At 35.9% G+C, this 14,619-nt stretch overlaps 1 protein-coding gene across 4 annotated transcripts in view; it reads right to left on the reverse strand.

Annotated features, from left to right (window-relative positions):
- Positions 1 to 14,619, reverse strand: part of SCAI (suppressor of cancer cell invasion) — a 152,314-nt gene that overhangs the window by 40,684 nt on the left and 97,011 nt on the right. For all 4 annotated transcript variants that reach the window (XR_002072907.2, XR_002072906.2, XM_019421160.2 and 1 more), the window contains exons 7-14: positions 10,140 to 10,236; positions 8,776 to 8,874; positions 8,474 to 8,626; positions 6,068 to 6,169; positions 5,713 to 5,814; positions 4,934 to 5,012; positions 2,933 to 3,032; positions 1,131 to 1,212 (exon numbers count right to left, since the gene is read on the reverse strand). Coding sequence is in view for 2 of the 4 variants with exons in the window: in XM_019421160.2 (XP_019276705.1) it covers positions 1,131 to 1,212; positions 2,933 to 3,032; positions 4,934 to 5,012; positions 5,713 to 5,814; positions 6,068 to 6,169; positions 8,474 to 8,626; positions 8,776 to 8,874; positions 10,140 to 10,236 (814 nt within the window). In the remaining 2 variants the exon portion in view is untranslated. The remainder of the gene's footprint in view (positions 1 to 1,130; positions 1,213 to 2,932; positions 3,033 to 4,933; positions 5,013 to 5,712; positions 5,815 to 6,067; positions 6,170 to 8,473; positions 8,627 to 8,775; positions 8,875 to 10,139; positions 10,237 to 14,619) is intronic.

The raw sequence follows: 14,619 nt of genomic DNA on the forward strand, positions 1-14,619 counted from the left end.
TAGATTTGAATGAGGTAGCCAATAAACCTTTTCTTTCCTTCAGCAGCTTCCCATCCCCTCAAAGATTAAAAGCAACAACACACACATGATTTAATAAAGTTGACAGCTAATTTTCCTAAACATCAAGAGTTGTGAAACTTGACAAAATGGGTAGCAGGATATATGCTGAAAAATGTAGGGTGGATTGGATACTCTTGAAGTTTAGACACTAACTCTAAAAAGTGAAACTAAACATAAAAATTAGATAGAAAGCATATGTTTGGAGTCATCTCTTGGCTAGCAGACATTTTTTCCCTTGTTCTCCAAAAATAAATCTACTAATATTTGCTTCTCTATCTAATTGTACGAACACCCACAACAGAAATAGTTTTAATTGGCAGATCTGTGTTCCTAGCATATTTTTGAACATATTGTTGACTAATGAAATATTCCAACCACATACAAAGGACTCCAAAGATTCTGTTTTCATTTTCCTGTAAATTACTGTAGTTTGAATTCTAATATCCAACTTTAAAGTGTTTCACTATGGACATTCTTTGTACAGTCATTGAAACCCATTGCTTCAAGAGCAAAATATAAAACCAAAAGTTTTTCACTTTAGTTCCCTGTTACTTATTTCAGCATTCAGGGCCATCTTTTTTTACTTAGTGTCACAAATTAAAAAAAAAAAGTGCATCTAAAACAATTTATGTTGATATTCAGACTGTGACTATGTAAGATGGAATAGAAATTTCATTTAAACTATAGCAGCTCAGTGTGGAAAAGGAGAAACGTTTGAAAACTAGAAAATAAAAATTTCCTATATACTCCTACTCCTATAAAAGAAAATTACTCTGGGTTATATAACAAAAATAAACCTCCCACCAGAGATCTTGGAAATCTTGAATTTTTTTTTTCTGCAGGAGGATTTATTATTTTCCACTGAGTGTCCATTCATGCGTTTTCTTCTTGTTTCTATTCATAGCACCAGATCCTGACTAGCATGCACAACCTCAAAAGAAAAGAAAGACTAAATACAAACTGCTAAAATGTAAAAAAATAAAGCAAAATAAAAAGGCACATGTTAAGACTGGTTACCTTGGAGTGGTGCCATAATGTCTAACATGCACAATGGTGCTGGTGGAACTCACCTTGTATGCAACGCTGTTGGATGAATCCACGATAATAAACAGTGGCTTCCTTGTGAAAGGATAGAGGTCTCCAGGATGAAGGCTGGGAAAACAAAACAATGGTAACGATGAATAACTGTACAACTAAACTGGCCAAGTTTTGGAAATCTTATTCTTCAGTTTGGTCTGCTCACATCTCCTTTTCATCATGGCACTGAGCAAAAAACAAAGATGAACTCAGCAAGAGACAAAACACGTCTCCATTTACTGGGATACACACGTTAGCAGTTTTATCTAGAAAAATGTTCAGAGATCATTATTATACAGGAATATTCAAGCTAAAGAGAAGTCAACAGATATACAGATGGACAAAACATACAATAGGAAAATCCCACAAGTCAGCATTTAGGTGCTGAGCTAGTATTTCAAAGCTCCTTCTAAGAAAATGTTCTGAAAACAGGATGTACTAACACAACCAGATTTGTATTTCAATGTATTTATTTTAAAGATATTTAATATTTCAAGCTATATCTTAACATTGCAGTAATAAGCACAGGCTCTCCTTTTACTATTCTTTACGTTTCCTCTGTACCTCTGCATCAGAATCAGATGGGGTGCTTGTTAAACGTATAGATTCACTGGCCCACAGAAGACCTATGGCACCCAAAGGCTAAAGTCCCACAATATGCGTTTGGGAGCCAGTGCATAGGAAAAGATAACAATTTTGTGCATGCTCTCTTATCTGTAGCTTACTGGACAATGGGTATATGTGTAAAAATATTAATGCAAATGTAAACATAAATATATAAAATGATGTGTCAATGAGTAACATCATCAAACCAATATGTTTCAAATGTAAGTTTTTCTTTTAAATAATACAGGTTTTTAAAAAAAAGTTTATTTACTTTGAGGGAGAGAGAAACAGAGAGCTGGGGAGGGACAGAGACAGAGAGACAGAGAGAGAGAGAGAGAGAGAGAGAAGGAATTCTAAGCAAGCTCTACACTGTCAGTGTGGAGCCCAATGTGGGACTCGAACTCACGAACCTCTAGATCGCGACTTGAACAGAAATCGAGAGTCGGACACTTAACCGACTAAGTCACCCAGGTGCCCCAAACATAAGTTTTTCTAATATAAATCATCTACAACTAAGGTCAATGACAGCACCAACATATGGCTTGGAGGAATCTTAGCTACTATACACATAATTTGAAATATCTCCCTCTCTGTCTTCCCTTTCTCATTAATACGAACAGCTATAACATTTTTGTGTAAAATGCGATTAGAAATGCAGTTTCAGACAAGTCCAGTCTCCTTTATAACAAGAAGTTGCTATCTCTCAGCTAGAAAAATTCTAGAGCCAATAATGGCCCAAGCAGTGAATGTGTTGTACTTAGAAAAAGAGTGAACATTCATAGGTGAACTTTCCTTAAAATCATACACCTAAGTTCATTTATACTATATCTAAACAACAGACTCTTATATTAAAAAAGCTTCTTGCATGGATGTTAACATGTATCATGTCTTGACATATTATTTATGTATACACGTAAAATCTCCTCCAACTTGAATGTTAATTTTGTTCGCTGACATATCCCCATGACTGAATAGTGCCTGACATATAATACTGAATGAAAAATTTAAAAACAAAGAACAGCCAAAAATTCTAATTTCCTAGGATAGTCAGAGCCTGAAATATTGCTAGAACCCAAATACGTGTTATACTGAGGGAATACTTCTAGTACTAAAAAAAGTCCCCATTCACTTAATGTTTTCTACAACAGACGTTTACTTTTATAATAAGGAGAGACACCAGAATACATACCAGTGCATCTCCTTGTGGGACTGATTTCGTTTGTGGATGGCATCTCCATTTATAATATCCCGGTTACTATTAGTAAGTACTCCGCCAAAATCATAAGGACCTATAAAAACAAGGGAAGAATCCTAGACTTCAGCTGGACAATAACATTGATCTGATGCTCAAAATTCAAAGGTCTTGTGTGAATCTCTGATTGATACAAGTGGAAGATAATCACAAAACATTTTAAACATTTTAAAATTTAACATCCTAGTTTAATGCAATATTTAAATGATTTCAGCATGTTGCCTGTTTCAACATTTAAAAAAATCATTTAATTATTTGTCAGTTCTTCAAACAGAAGATAATGAGAAACAAAACAAGAATCTACTGCACCCCCTCATTCTGGGTAGTAAAAGGGATGGAGAGCTGGGATGTTCAAAATGATCTTTACATTTCAAGCAAAATCAAAATCTCACATTCAACCAAATTATCTAAGTGAGAAAGTTGCAGAAAGAAGACCTAATAATTTCTTAAACATAATTTTAAGTGAGCCACCAATTATAAAATTTAGGGAAAAATTTTGAGTGAGACTTGAAAATTCTCATTGATAAACACTTCATTTTTAGAAAAGGAATGCCAAATTTCTGTGTGTGAAAAAATCTGTTATTATCACTATTATGTCAGCCACTGTACTTTCGGTTTTAAAGTTAGCCTTTCCTACTGATCACATTGGTTAGTTGAACTCTTGTCTAAATGGAACAGCTATGGGATGTTAGGAATCATCTCTCCCAAAGGACCATTTAGTTAGTACCTCTTGTACTTTAAAAAAAGGAAAAGAAGAGGTCAATATGTTAAATGGGAGCTCAGAAAACCTGATTCAACAGTTTATGTTATAAAACATGGAAAAAGGGGCACTGTGGTGGTTCAGTCGGTTAAGTGTCCGACTCTTGGTTTCAGCTCAGGTCATGATCTCATAGTTTGTGAGATCGAGCCCCACAATGGGCTCTGTGTTGAGAGTGCAGAGCTTGCCTGCGATTCTCTCTCCTCTCCTCTCTCTGCTGCTCCCCTGCTCGCTCACTCTCTCTCTCAAAATAAATAAATAAACTTAAAAAAATTACAAAATTTCCATTTATTTAAAAATAAAATTACTAGCTTTATTATGAAAAACTTCAAAGTAGCTTATGATTGTGTGTAACTTTTAATGTTGTATTATATTTTACCCCTTAAAAATCACTTGAATGAAAAGACATTGAGATTTATTTTGTTTTGTTTTCATTTTAACACTTTAAGAGGACCTGTACGTCATGCAAGGAAGATGGCAGGGACATGCATTGTATAAAGGAATGCAAATTTCAACAAACAGATGAAGAGGAAAATGTTAAGGATGTTAAGAAAAAAAAAATTTTTTTTTGTCCAGACAAAGATCTAATTGCCTAATTTACATTCAAGTTACTCATCTATTCTGACCAATTTCATACATTCTGGACTCATATATTCTGAATAGTTTTAAAAAGTTTTCATTCTGAAATAGCATCCCAATATTCTTCAGGTTGAATCCATAAAATGAAATAAAGGACAGAAACACAATCATGACAAGGACTTGAACTTTCACAGTTACAGCAATGCACTGATTTCTACAAAGACTTTCAGCCACAATGAAGCCGCTGACCAGATTCCCTGACACATTAACGGCCCAGAAAAATTCAATGATGTGAAGTAGAAAATTAGGCTCAGTTATTCCATACGTATACAAATATATATGTGCCTTTGGCAAATTTGATAATGAGGCATGCATTTAGTATATGAATTGCTGATGATTCGTGGACTTCAAAGTATAATATTTCAGCAAATAAAACAGACTGGGGTATCTACAAGATTGTCAATTCAACAAAGAGACCAGGCTTCAAATCTGGAAGCCTCTCTGGAAAGCTTGGGATGGTCTGTGGGCTATGGGCCATCATCTTGTAGAAAATAAAGAGAATTCAAGCCCTGCTCACGACAGGGAGCATTCCTTTATTGTACCTTCACTATCAGAACGACCTGTGGGGAAAACGCCAGTGGCTGACAGGTAAATCAGAAGTACACTATTGGCAGGCAGCTCCTGAAATTAAAGAAAATCACATATACAAAACAAAAAACAGTTTTATTCAAAGTTCCTGACATTTTAAAGTTGCAGGGACAAGAACCTAACGTAAGGCATCACTGTCTTCTCCAAGAGGACAGTCACTCTTGCTGGTTTCAACTCATAACTGTTTATACAACAAAGAGTCAATATGAATCAATAATCTATAACTATTGCCCAAAGTTTTGAAGACATTTTCTGCCTTAAAAATTTCATCATTTAGAGAATGTTCTTGACAAACCTTGAAATGGTGAAGTAAAGATCCTGACTATGGGTCTACAAGATAAACTCCTGCCCATGGCTTCCTCTACATAAACTTTGGGAGGAATTCACTACTTCTCATGGTTCTTTCAGATGACCACAGGGCTTCCCAGAGCTGCCTAAATACATAACATGCCTGTGCAATCTGACTGTTATATCTACAGTAGGTTAGTAATAAAAACCTGGAGAAAGAAGAATAATTAATCAATACTCTCGTTAATTAACGGTAAGGAACATTCATAACAACATAAGCAATTTCCATTCCTAAAATAGTTGTGATTAGGTATACTGAATGCAGATTTCATTTTCATATTTTATCTACATTCTTGACTCAAATATTCAAAGAAAAGAGTGACTCTCAGATTCTATTTAGGGCACACTTCCCCCCATACAATAAAAAGTACTGGATCATATATACCTTAAAAGATGCTGCTAAGAACGTGTAGAGTTGGCTGAAGGTTGGTTTGTAGAGCAGATACTTGTGGGGGTTTTCTCGTCTGGTAGGTTTATCAGCTGATTCCTATATTCACACACAGAAAACAAGACACATACAGGCTGATTTTGACGGATGAATTATCAATGCCTATTTTTACTATACTCTTCATCAAATATCTTTTTATTACTCCATGTTACTGTTATTGTGCTTATCTCTCCTGTGCCTCATCGAGAGAGTTCTTTATTCGCATGCATGGCATTTGTTGAATAACAGCATTCCATGAGGAGCAGAAGCAATGATGGTGTTACCAAAATTGCAAATGTGGAGAGAAGATCACCTGCATTCCTGGTTTATTCATCTGGGAAGCTAAATTCATTGGCTCCCTTTCCAGGGCTTGTAACATCCGGAACATGTCGACAGTCAGCTCACTGAACTTAACCTGCATGCAAAACAAACTTACCATTAATACAGTATACAGACCTAGAAGTCTCTGATCATAATATTACTCCTGACATTCATGTGTACTTAATGACACTGGGTAATTTATTCCCCAGTGTTTTATTATAAAAAATTTCAAAAGACAGAAAATTAAAAGAATTATATACATTGTATCATCTAAATTCTATACCATTAAAATTTTCTGTATTTGCTTTATCATGTATCTTTCCATTTATTTATATCTTTATCCATCAATTTCCTCGGGTATTTTTAAAAACATAAAAAGTAGTCATGTAAACAACAAGACCTATATTAGCATCCTTAAAAAAACATGCTAAAAAAACAAAAACAAAAACAACTTTTTTTGGCAAGGTAACCTGCTGAAATATGGCTATGGCCCGTATTTCATAACCTCTTCAGTAAATTTTGGCCTTATTCAATGTTTAAGACCGCATCCTTTTCTGTTTTGAATAATACTTATATAGAACTTCAGGTAGGCAATGTTTATTATTATTATTATTATTATTATTATTATTATTATTAATCATGATTTATGCTTTAATCCCCATCATCTATTTCACCCTTCTCCCTACCCACCTCCCCTCTGGTAACCATCAGTTTCTTCTCTATAGTTAAGTGTCTTTTTCTCGGTTTGTCTCTCTCTCTCTTTTTTCCCTTTTATCATTTGTTTCGTTTCTTAAATTCCATATGAGTGAAATCAAATGGTATTTGTCTTTCCTTGACTTCCTTATTTCACTTAGCACTACACTCCCTAGCTCCATTCATGTTGTTGCAAATGGCAAGATTTCATTCTGTTTTAGGGGTGAAGAAAATTCCATTGTATATATATATATACCACCTCTTTTTTATACATTTATCTATTGATCAACACTTGGGCTGCTTCCACAGTGTGGCTATTGTAAATAAGGCTGCAAAAAATATAGGGGTGCATGTATCCCTTTGAAACTATGTTTTTGTATTCTTTGGGTAAATACCCAGTAATGCAATTACTGGATCATAGTGTAGTTCTATTTTGTAATTTTGTGAGGAACCTCCATACTGTTTTTCAAAGCGGCTGTACCAGTTTGCATTCCCACCAACAGTGCAGGAGGCTTCCTTTTTTTCCACATCTTTACCAACACTTGTGTCTTATGCTTTTGATTTTAGCCATTTTGATAGGTGTGAGGTGATATCTCATTGTAGTTTTGATTTGCATTTCCCTGATGAGGAGTGATGTTGAGAATCTTTTCATGTGTCTGTTGGCCATCTGTATGTCTTTGGAGAAATGTCTGTTCTGTCTTCTGCCCATAGGCAGGCAATGTTTTAATTTAAATTAAATTTGCAAACCAATGGCTTTTAACAGCTAAAACTGGAGAAGTACTAGAAAAAGTTAACAGTAACAAAAATGAAAAGTGTAAGAGAAGGATACAAAATTAAAACATGTAAATAATGCATACAGAAAAATGTAGTCATTCAAAGCGCCTGGGCGGTTTAGTCGGTTAAGTGTCTGACTTTGGCTCAGGTGATGATCTCACGGTTCGTGAGTTCGAGCCCCGCATTGGGCTCTGTGCTGACAGCTCAGAGCCTGGAGCCTGCTTCAGATTCTGCGTCTCCCTCTCTCACTCTGCATCCCCCACACTCATGCTCTGTCTCTCAAGAACGAATAAACATTAAAAAAAAAAATTAAAAAAAAAAAAAAGAAAAATGTATTCACTTGACACTTTTCTGATATCCCATAATTTCCAGTAAATTTACATTTCTAGTACATTAAATCCTCATCATCATGGAACTATTCTGTCACCAAAAAAATCTGAAATTTGCTATGACAAATATGCTTAAAAATAATTCTTTTTTTTTTTTTTGCCTGACCGTCAAAGTAATATACAGATTTAGAAAGTTGTAAAGAAGAAAATAAAAATTACTTATAATTCTGCTATTCAGAGATAAACCTTTTATGATATTGGTAAATTTCTTCCTAGTCCTTTTGCCTGTGCATATATGTATACAGACATTTTAACATATATGAAATAATCCTGTTTACATACCTCCATACCAAGTTTACTTTTACTTAACTATATCATGACTATATCTTCCTCTGTGATTACAAATTCTTTCTAAACCTTTAAATGCCTGTAATACAGCCCATATGTGGACACTGTGTTATTTAATCAAACATTTCCTCACAAATGGATTTAGGATATTTACAAGGAAACAGTAATTACATGATGTTAATCTGTAATTCTGTAATAATAAGCACTATTTTTTTAAATTGAATTTTAAGCACAATTCCTTCACAATTCTTTACCTGGTTATTACAATTACCAATAATGAGCGCATCAGCCAGAGACAACTGTCCCACAATCATGCCCTGTTCCAGCAATGGTGCTCCTGTCTCCGCAAGGCGATTAGATGTGATAACAATGGTATTATCATCATTCAATACCATTACGGGGTCCGCCTGGAGAAAAAAAGGAGTAGTTGATGGCCAAGGCAAAATGTCAACATGATAAATTATTCCTTCTTATTGACATATACACACCATAAAAACATGCCACATAGGCATTTACTTCTCCATAATTATGACAATCTCTCTTGTCAAAAACTGACCTCAATGAAAGCTGCTACTTCTTGAAGCACCAAGTTCCATTCCACTTGATCTTCAGTATTAAAGCGGTGAGTATAATCTTCAATTTCATCTGACAATTCCTGATTTTAAATTTTTCACAAAGAAAAACAGTTATGGGGAAAATACACATACAAATAGATTGCTATATTGTACCATATTCTTTACAGAAATTGATATAGTTAAGCCTGATTATTATAAAAAAAGAAGCTTGATTATTATCAATATATGGTCCCAATTATAGCCCAAAATGAAGAAAACTACTTTATTTTGCTTTAAAATAAAAGACTCCAGAATGATACACATCAACAAGATCTTCATAAAGATCCAGAGCAACTCATATCTACTCAATTCTACATCAGCAATTAATTTATTGAAGGTAAAACCCCAAGCTTTTAATGCTTAAAAACAAAGACTGTCTAGATGATTTTCTTTGGGTTCATATCATACTGTGTTCTGGAAACAGTCTTATTAGTAACTAGAGGTGGAGGAAGACAGAGAAGGACTTGTCAAAACTAACATGTGATACTCGAGTACCAAAATTTAAGAGGTATCTTGTGGAAACAGCTGGCTGACTGCAGAGTGCAACCAGAACGGGGTGTGAATAATTAGAGACATTAAGTGAACCCACCTCTAATTTACCTGAGGTAACAAAGGACAGTGATGGAGACACAGTAAAAGGATGGAAAAACCCAAACTCATTCGCAATACCTTTGTAAAACATTAAATGTTTATTCTTGACCCAACCTTTCAATTATTTCCTCTTAAACTGATTATTTTAACTTTTGTTTGCATTTTGCAACCATCCATTGATGTGTGGTGAGATGTAAAACACGCTTAAGGGACAAAAACAAAGAATTAAGAGAACTGTCTCTCGCTAGTGTGTATCTGAAATATGAAGAGGGCAGGAATATTCTTTTAGATTACCCTTGTCCGAAGTTACCACACTTTTGAATGTTTTAGATATATACTAAATTTAGATAGGCTAAAATTATTTTTATCTTAAATCTATTTTTAAAAAAGCAGAATTATCCATACACAATTACAGAGTAGGACTTTAATAATTTTATTTATTTTTAAAATAATGATTTCTTTTTATTTTATTTTGAGTGAGAGAAACAGAGTGTACGTGGGAAGTGCACATGAGCACGTGTGCACACACACGTGGGGGAGGGGTAGAGAGATAGACAATCCCAAGGAGGCACCACATTGTCAGTAAAGAACCTGATGTAGGGCTTGAACTCCCAAACTGTGAGATCATGACCTGAGCCGAAATCAAGAGTCAGATGCTTAAATGACTGAGCCACCCAGGCACCCCAGGATTTTAATAATTTTAAAGTACATTTACCTTCACCAAATCCTTCACAACATCCATTTTGTTGAGAAGAAGGCAAACTACAATAAATCTTGCATAGTATCGAAGCTTCTTAACGACCAACTCAGGTCTACGGCAGATAAATGGGAAATTACTCATTAGATTAAAAAAGAAAACATGCTCTTTGATTTTTCCAACTTTCTGACAGCTTTTAAACTTTTTTAGATCCTATTTTGCACAGTAACAAACATTTCTGCATATAGCCTACAGCTGCATTTAACACATTTCTTACTCACAGATTCATTATGTTCATTCACAAATTCATTCATTGAACAAATACCCACTGAGAACTTAGATGCATCAAGCACCCTGGTTAAGTGCTAGAGAAATGATTAAGACAAACAAATATAGACACAGCCCCTTCTTCATAGATCTCAGAGACAGGAAACTACCTAAAATGTACCGGAGACAGACAGACACTTAAAACACAGTGGAATAAGTACACTGAGAGGAGAAAGGATGCTATTTGAGCTCACAGAGAAGGCTTCCTAAAGAGAGCGATGTTTAAGGTGAGGTGATAAAGAGTAGAAGACAACAGGCAGGAAAATACGGGTGAAAAGAGTTCCAGGACAAACATTCTTTGTTTTGGAAACTTACTTTCTGATATTAATATAATCAAACCAGTTTTCCTAAGCTTACTGTCTGTATACCCTGTCTTTTTCTATTCCTTTACTTTCAAGTTCCTGTGACTTTTCACTTTGACCCATTTTCTCTTAATGTTTATTTATTTTTGAGAGACAGAGTGTGAGCAGGCGAGGGGCAGAGAGAGGGAGACAGAATCCAAAGCAGGCTCCAGGCTCTAGGCTGTCAGTACAGAGCCTGATGTGGGGCTCGAACTCACAAACTGTGAGATGATGACCTTAGTTGAAACCAAGAGTCGAATGCTTAACTGACTGAGCCACCCAGATGCCCTGACCCATTTTTTGCAGACAATGTAGAGTTAGCTTTTTAATCCACTTTGACAGTGTCTGCCTCATAGACTCGGGTACTTGGACCATTTACATTTTATCTTACTGTTGCTTTGGCTAAGGGTTTGCATCTCTTACAGTGCTTTATGTTTTGTTTTGTTTACAGAAAGAGAGCACAAGTCGGGGAGAGGGGCAAAGAGAGAGAGAGAGAGAGAGAGAGAGAGAGAGAGAGAGAGAGAGACAGACAGACAGACAGGCTTAAGCACGCTGCCGGCTGAGCATGGAGGCTGGGGGCTAGATCCCACGACGCTGGGATCATGACCTGAGTCAAAAGTAAGTCAGATGCTAAACCAACTAAGCCACCCAGGTGCCTCTGTGCTGTTTTCTTTCTTTCTTTTTTTTTTTTTTTTAATGTTTATTTATTTTTGAGAGAGAGAGACAGAGTGTGAGCCAGGGAGGCGCAGAGAGAGAGGGAGACACAGAATCCAAAGCAGGGTCCAGGCTCTGAGCTGTCAGCACAGAGCCCGACGTGGGGCTCGAACCCATGAACTGTGAGATCATGACCTGAGCCGAAGTCAGATGCTTAACCGACTGAGCCACCCAGGCACCCCATCTTTTTCTTTTTTTTTTAATGTTTATTTATTTTTGGGAGTAACAGAGTAAAGCAGGGGAGGGGTAGAGAGAGAGGGAGACACCAAATGCAAAGCAGGCTCCAGGCTCTGAGCTGTCGACAAGGAGCCCGACACAGGGCTCGAACCCACCAACCGCGAGACCATGACCTAAGCTGAAGTCGGATGCTCAACTGACTGAGCCACCCTGTGCTGTTTGTTTTCCATTTGCCCCTTCTGCATCTGTGTTTTCTAGTGCTCTTTTCAGTTAATTATATTTTAGTATTCTACTTTATATATTCTATCAGTTTCTTACTTATACTTCTTCCTTATTATTCTTTTACTGGTTGCTAGGAGTAGCAACCCATACTCTTAACTTATCAAAGGCTATTTACAATCAATATTGTAGCTCTTCACACCTGAACCTGTATACTCATCCCTATGAGGGATATCAAACCTGATATTTCTAATTTCCACAGCCTACATCACAATTATAATAACCCTACAACAGTATATTTTTATAGATGTTTGACATTTTCCATAATAAAATTTTAAAAAATTCCTCTTTGACCCAGGAGTTATTTAGAAATGTGTCTACTAATTGATAGATTTATTGATGTTTTAGACAACTATGTTGTCATTCTTAATTTTTCATGGCACTGCACCATGGTTAGATATCATACACTTGAAAATAATTGAAACCTGTTTTGTGTCAGGCATAAGTCTTCACAAAAGTCCCATATAAACTTGAAAATTATGTGCATTTGCTTATTGTTGTAGGCAGTATTAAGCACATTAGAACAAGTTTTTAATTATGTTACATAAATCTCATTTCGTGTCTTCTGATTCATATAGTACATTAAAAATCTCCTTATATATTGGGCCATTTATCAATTTCTCCCAGAAAATAAGCTAATTTTTGTTATTTATTATAATGTTACATTACTGGGCATATAAAAAAGTTTAGAATTTTTATGTATAGATATATATATATATTTTTAAAGGTTTTTTATCTTTATTTTTGAGAGAGTGTGAGCAGTGGAGGGGCAGAGAGAGAGGGATACACAGAATTTGAAGCAGGCTCCAGGCTCTGAGCTGTCAGCACAAGGCCCAACGCAGGGCTCAAACTCACGAACCCCATGTTCATGACCTGAACAGAAGTCAGACGCTCAACTGACTGAGCCACCCAGGTGCCCCATAGAATTTTTATATCTTTTGAGCTGTTCCTTTTACCATCATGAAATAAACCTCTATCCTTAATAATGCTCTCTTGCCTTAAATACAGTGGCATTTCGGGATGCCTGGGTAGCTCAGTTGAGCATCTGTCTCTTGATTTCAACTCGTGTCATGATCTCACGGATTGTTCATGGTTCATACCCCGTGTGGGGCTCCGCGCTGATGATGTGGAGGCTGCTTGGAATTCTCTCTCTCTCTCTCTCTCTCTCTCTGACCCTCCCCTACTCACTCTCTCTCTCAAAATAATAAATAAACTTAAATATCTATCTATCTATCGATCTATCTATCTATCTATCTATCTATTGTGGCATTTCTTCCCTTGGTATCTACTTTATCTTTTTCTGTGTACCTTGTATCTCTGGAAAATCTTTTGTAAACACTAGATTACTGGATTTTCTTTTAAAAGGCATACTCATGAGGGGGTGGTGGGAGGAGAAAAAAAGGCATACTGATAATCTCTGACTTCTACCTAGGAAGTTTAGACCACTTTCACTTACTATGATTACCAGTGTACTTGGATTTATTCCTACTTTGTTTTTTGTGCTAACTATACTTTTTTTTTAGTACACATTCCTTCCCTAACTTTTATTGTAATGATCATAATTTTATTATTCATTTTCCTCCCCCTTCTACCTGTTTAGAAATTACACATTCTCCTTATGTTATTTAAAAATATTTTTCTTACTATTTTAAAAAGCAAACTTTACTTACTCTAAGCTTCTTCTGAACAATAAATGGATCTTATTGGTATGATTTAATTCTTGACTTTCTTTCTTCTTTCATGTTATTATTATCCAGAATTTGGCCCCGTTTTATCTTGATAACCTCAATTAGCCATCCTTAAAATTATTGTCTTATGAAGTCCGTGATTTTTAGGAAACAAAGGAATACCTTTTTTCTTACCAATCCTTATATATCATCCCTTCCTTCTGGTTTCAATTTTCCTCTTCCTAAAGAAAACCTTACTAGCTCTTTCACATCACCAAAACCAAACACTCTTGTAAGGTTGTCACAGCACTGGTCACAGGGTTGATAATCTGAGGATTCTCCTTACTTTCTTGACAGCTAAACTGTCCATTTAAAAGGACAGGTGAGGGGCGCCTGGGTGGCTCAGCCGGTTGGGCGTCCGACTTCGGCTCAGGTCATGATCTCGAGGTCTGTGAGTTCGAGCCCCGCATCAGGCTCTGCGCTTACGGCTCAGAGCCTGGAGCCTGTTTCGGATTCTGTGTCTCCCTCTCTCTCTGACCCTCCCCTGCTCATGCTCTGTCTCTCTGTCTCAAAAATAAATAAATGTAAAAAATAATAATAATAACAAAATAAAAGGACAGGGGATCTGTTCAGTCAGCATCTCTAGGTGTTTGGGGAACAGTATTTTAGATTATCTAGCCTGCCACATTGTCAGAAGTGGAATTCAAAACAGGAGGAAAATTTGTAGGAGGAAAATTTGTAGGATGATGTCAATTCACAGTTGAAATACTAATAAGACAATTCCTTTAATGTTTTGCTAAAATAAAATAGGTTCTATGAATCTATATCATAGATGATACAACTATGTAATGCAGATTACACAAACATACTGAACCAGGGATTAGCAAAGTTTTGTAAATGGCCAGACAGTAAATGTTTTAGGCTCTGCAGGCCCATATGGCGTCTGTAGCATATTTTTCTGTTTTCGTAACACTTTAAAAATATAAAAAGGAT

The sequence above is a fragment of the Panthera pardus genome, unplaced genomic scaffold (genome assembly GCF_024362965.1).
Source record: "Panthera pardus isolate Hobbes unplaced genomic scaffold, ASM2436296v1 HiC_scaffold_20, whole genome shotgun sequence".
Classification (NCBI taxonomy): domain Eukaryota; kingdom Metazoa; phylum Chordata; class Mammalia; order Carnivora; family Felidae; genus Panthera; species Panthera pardus.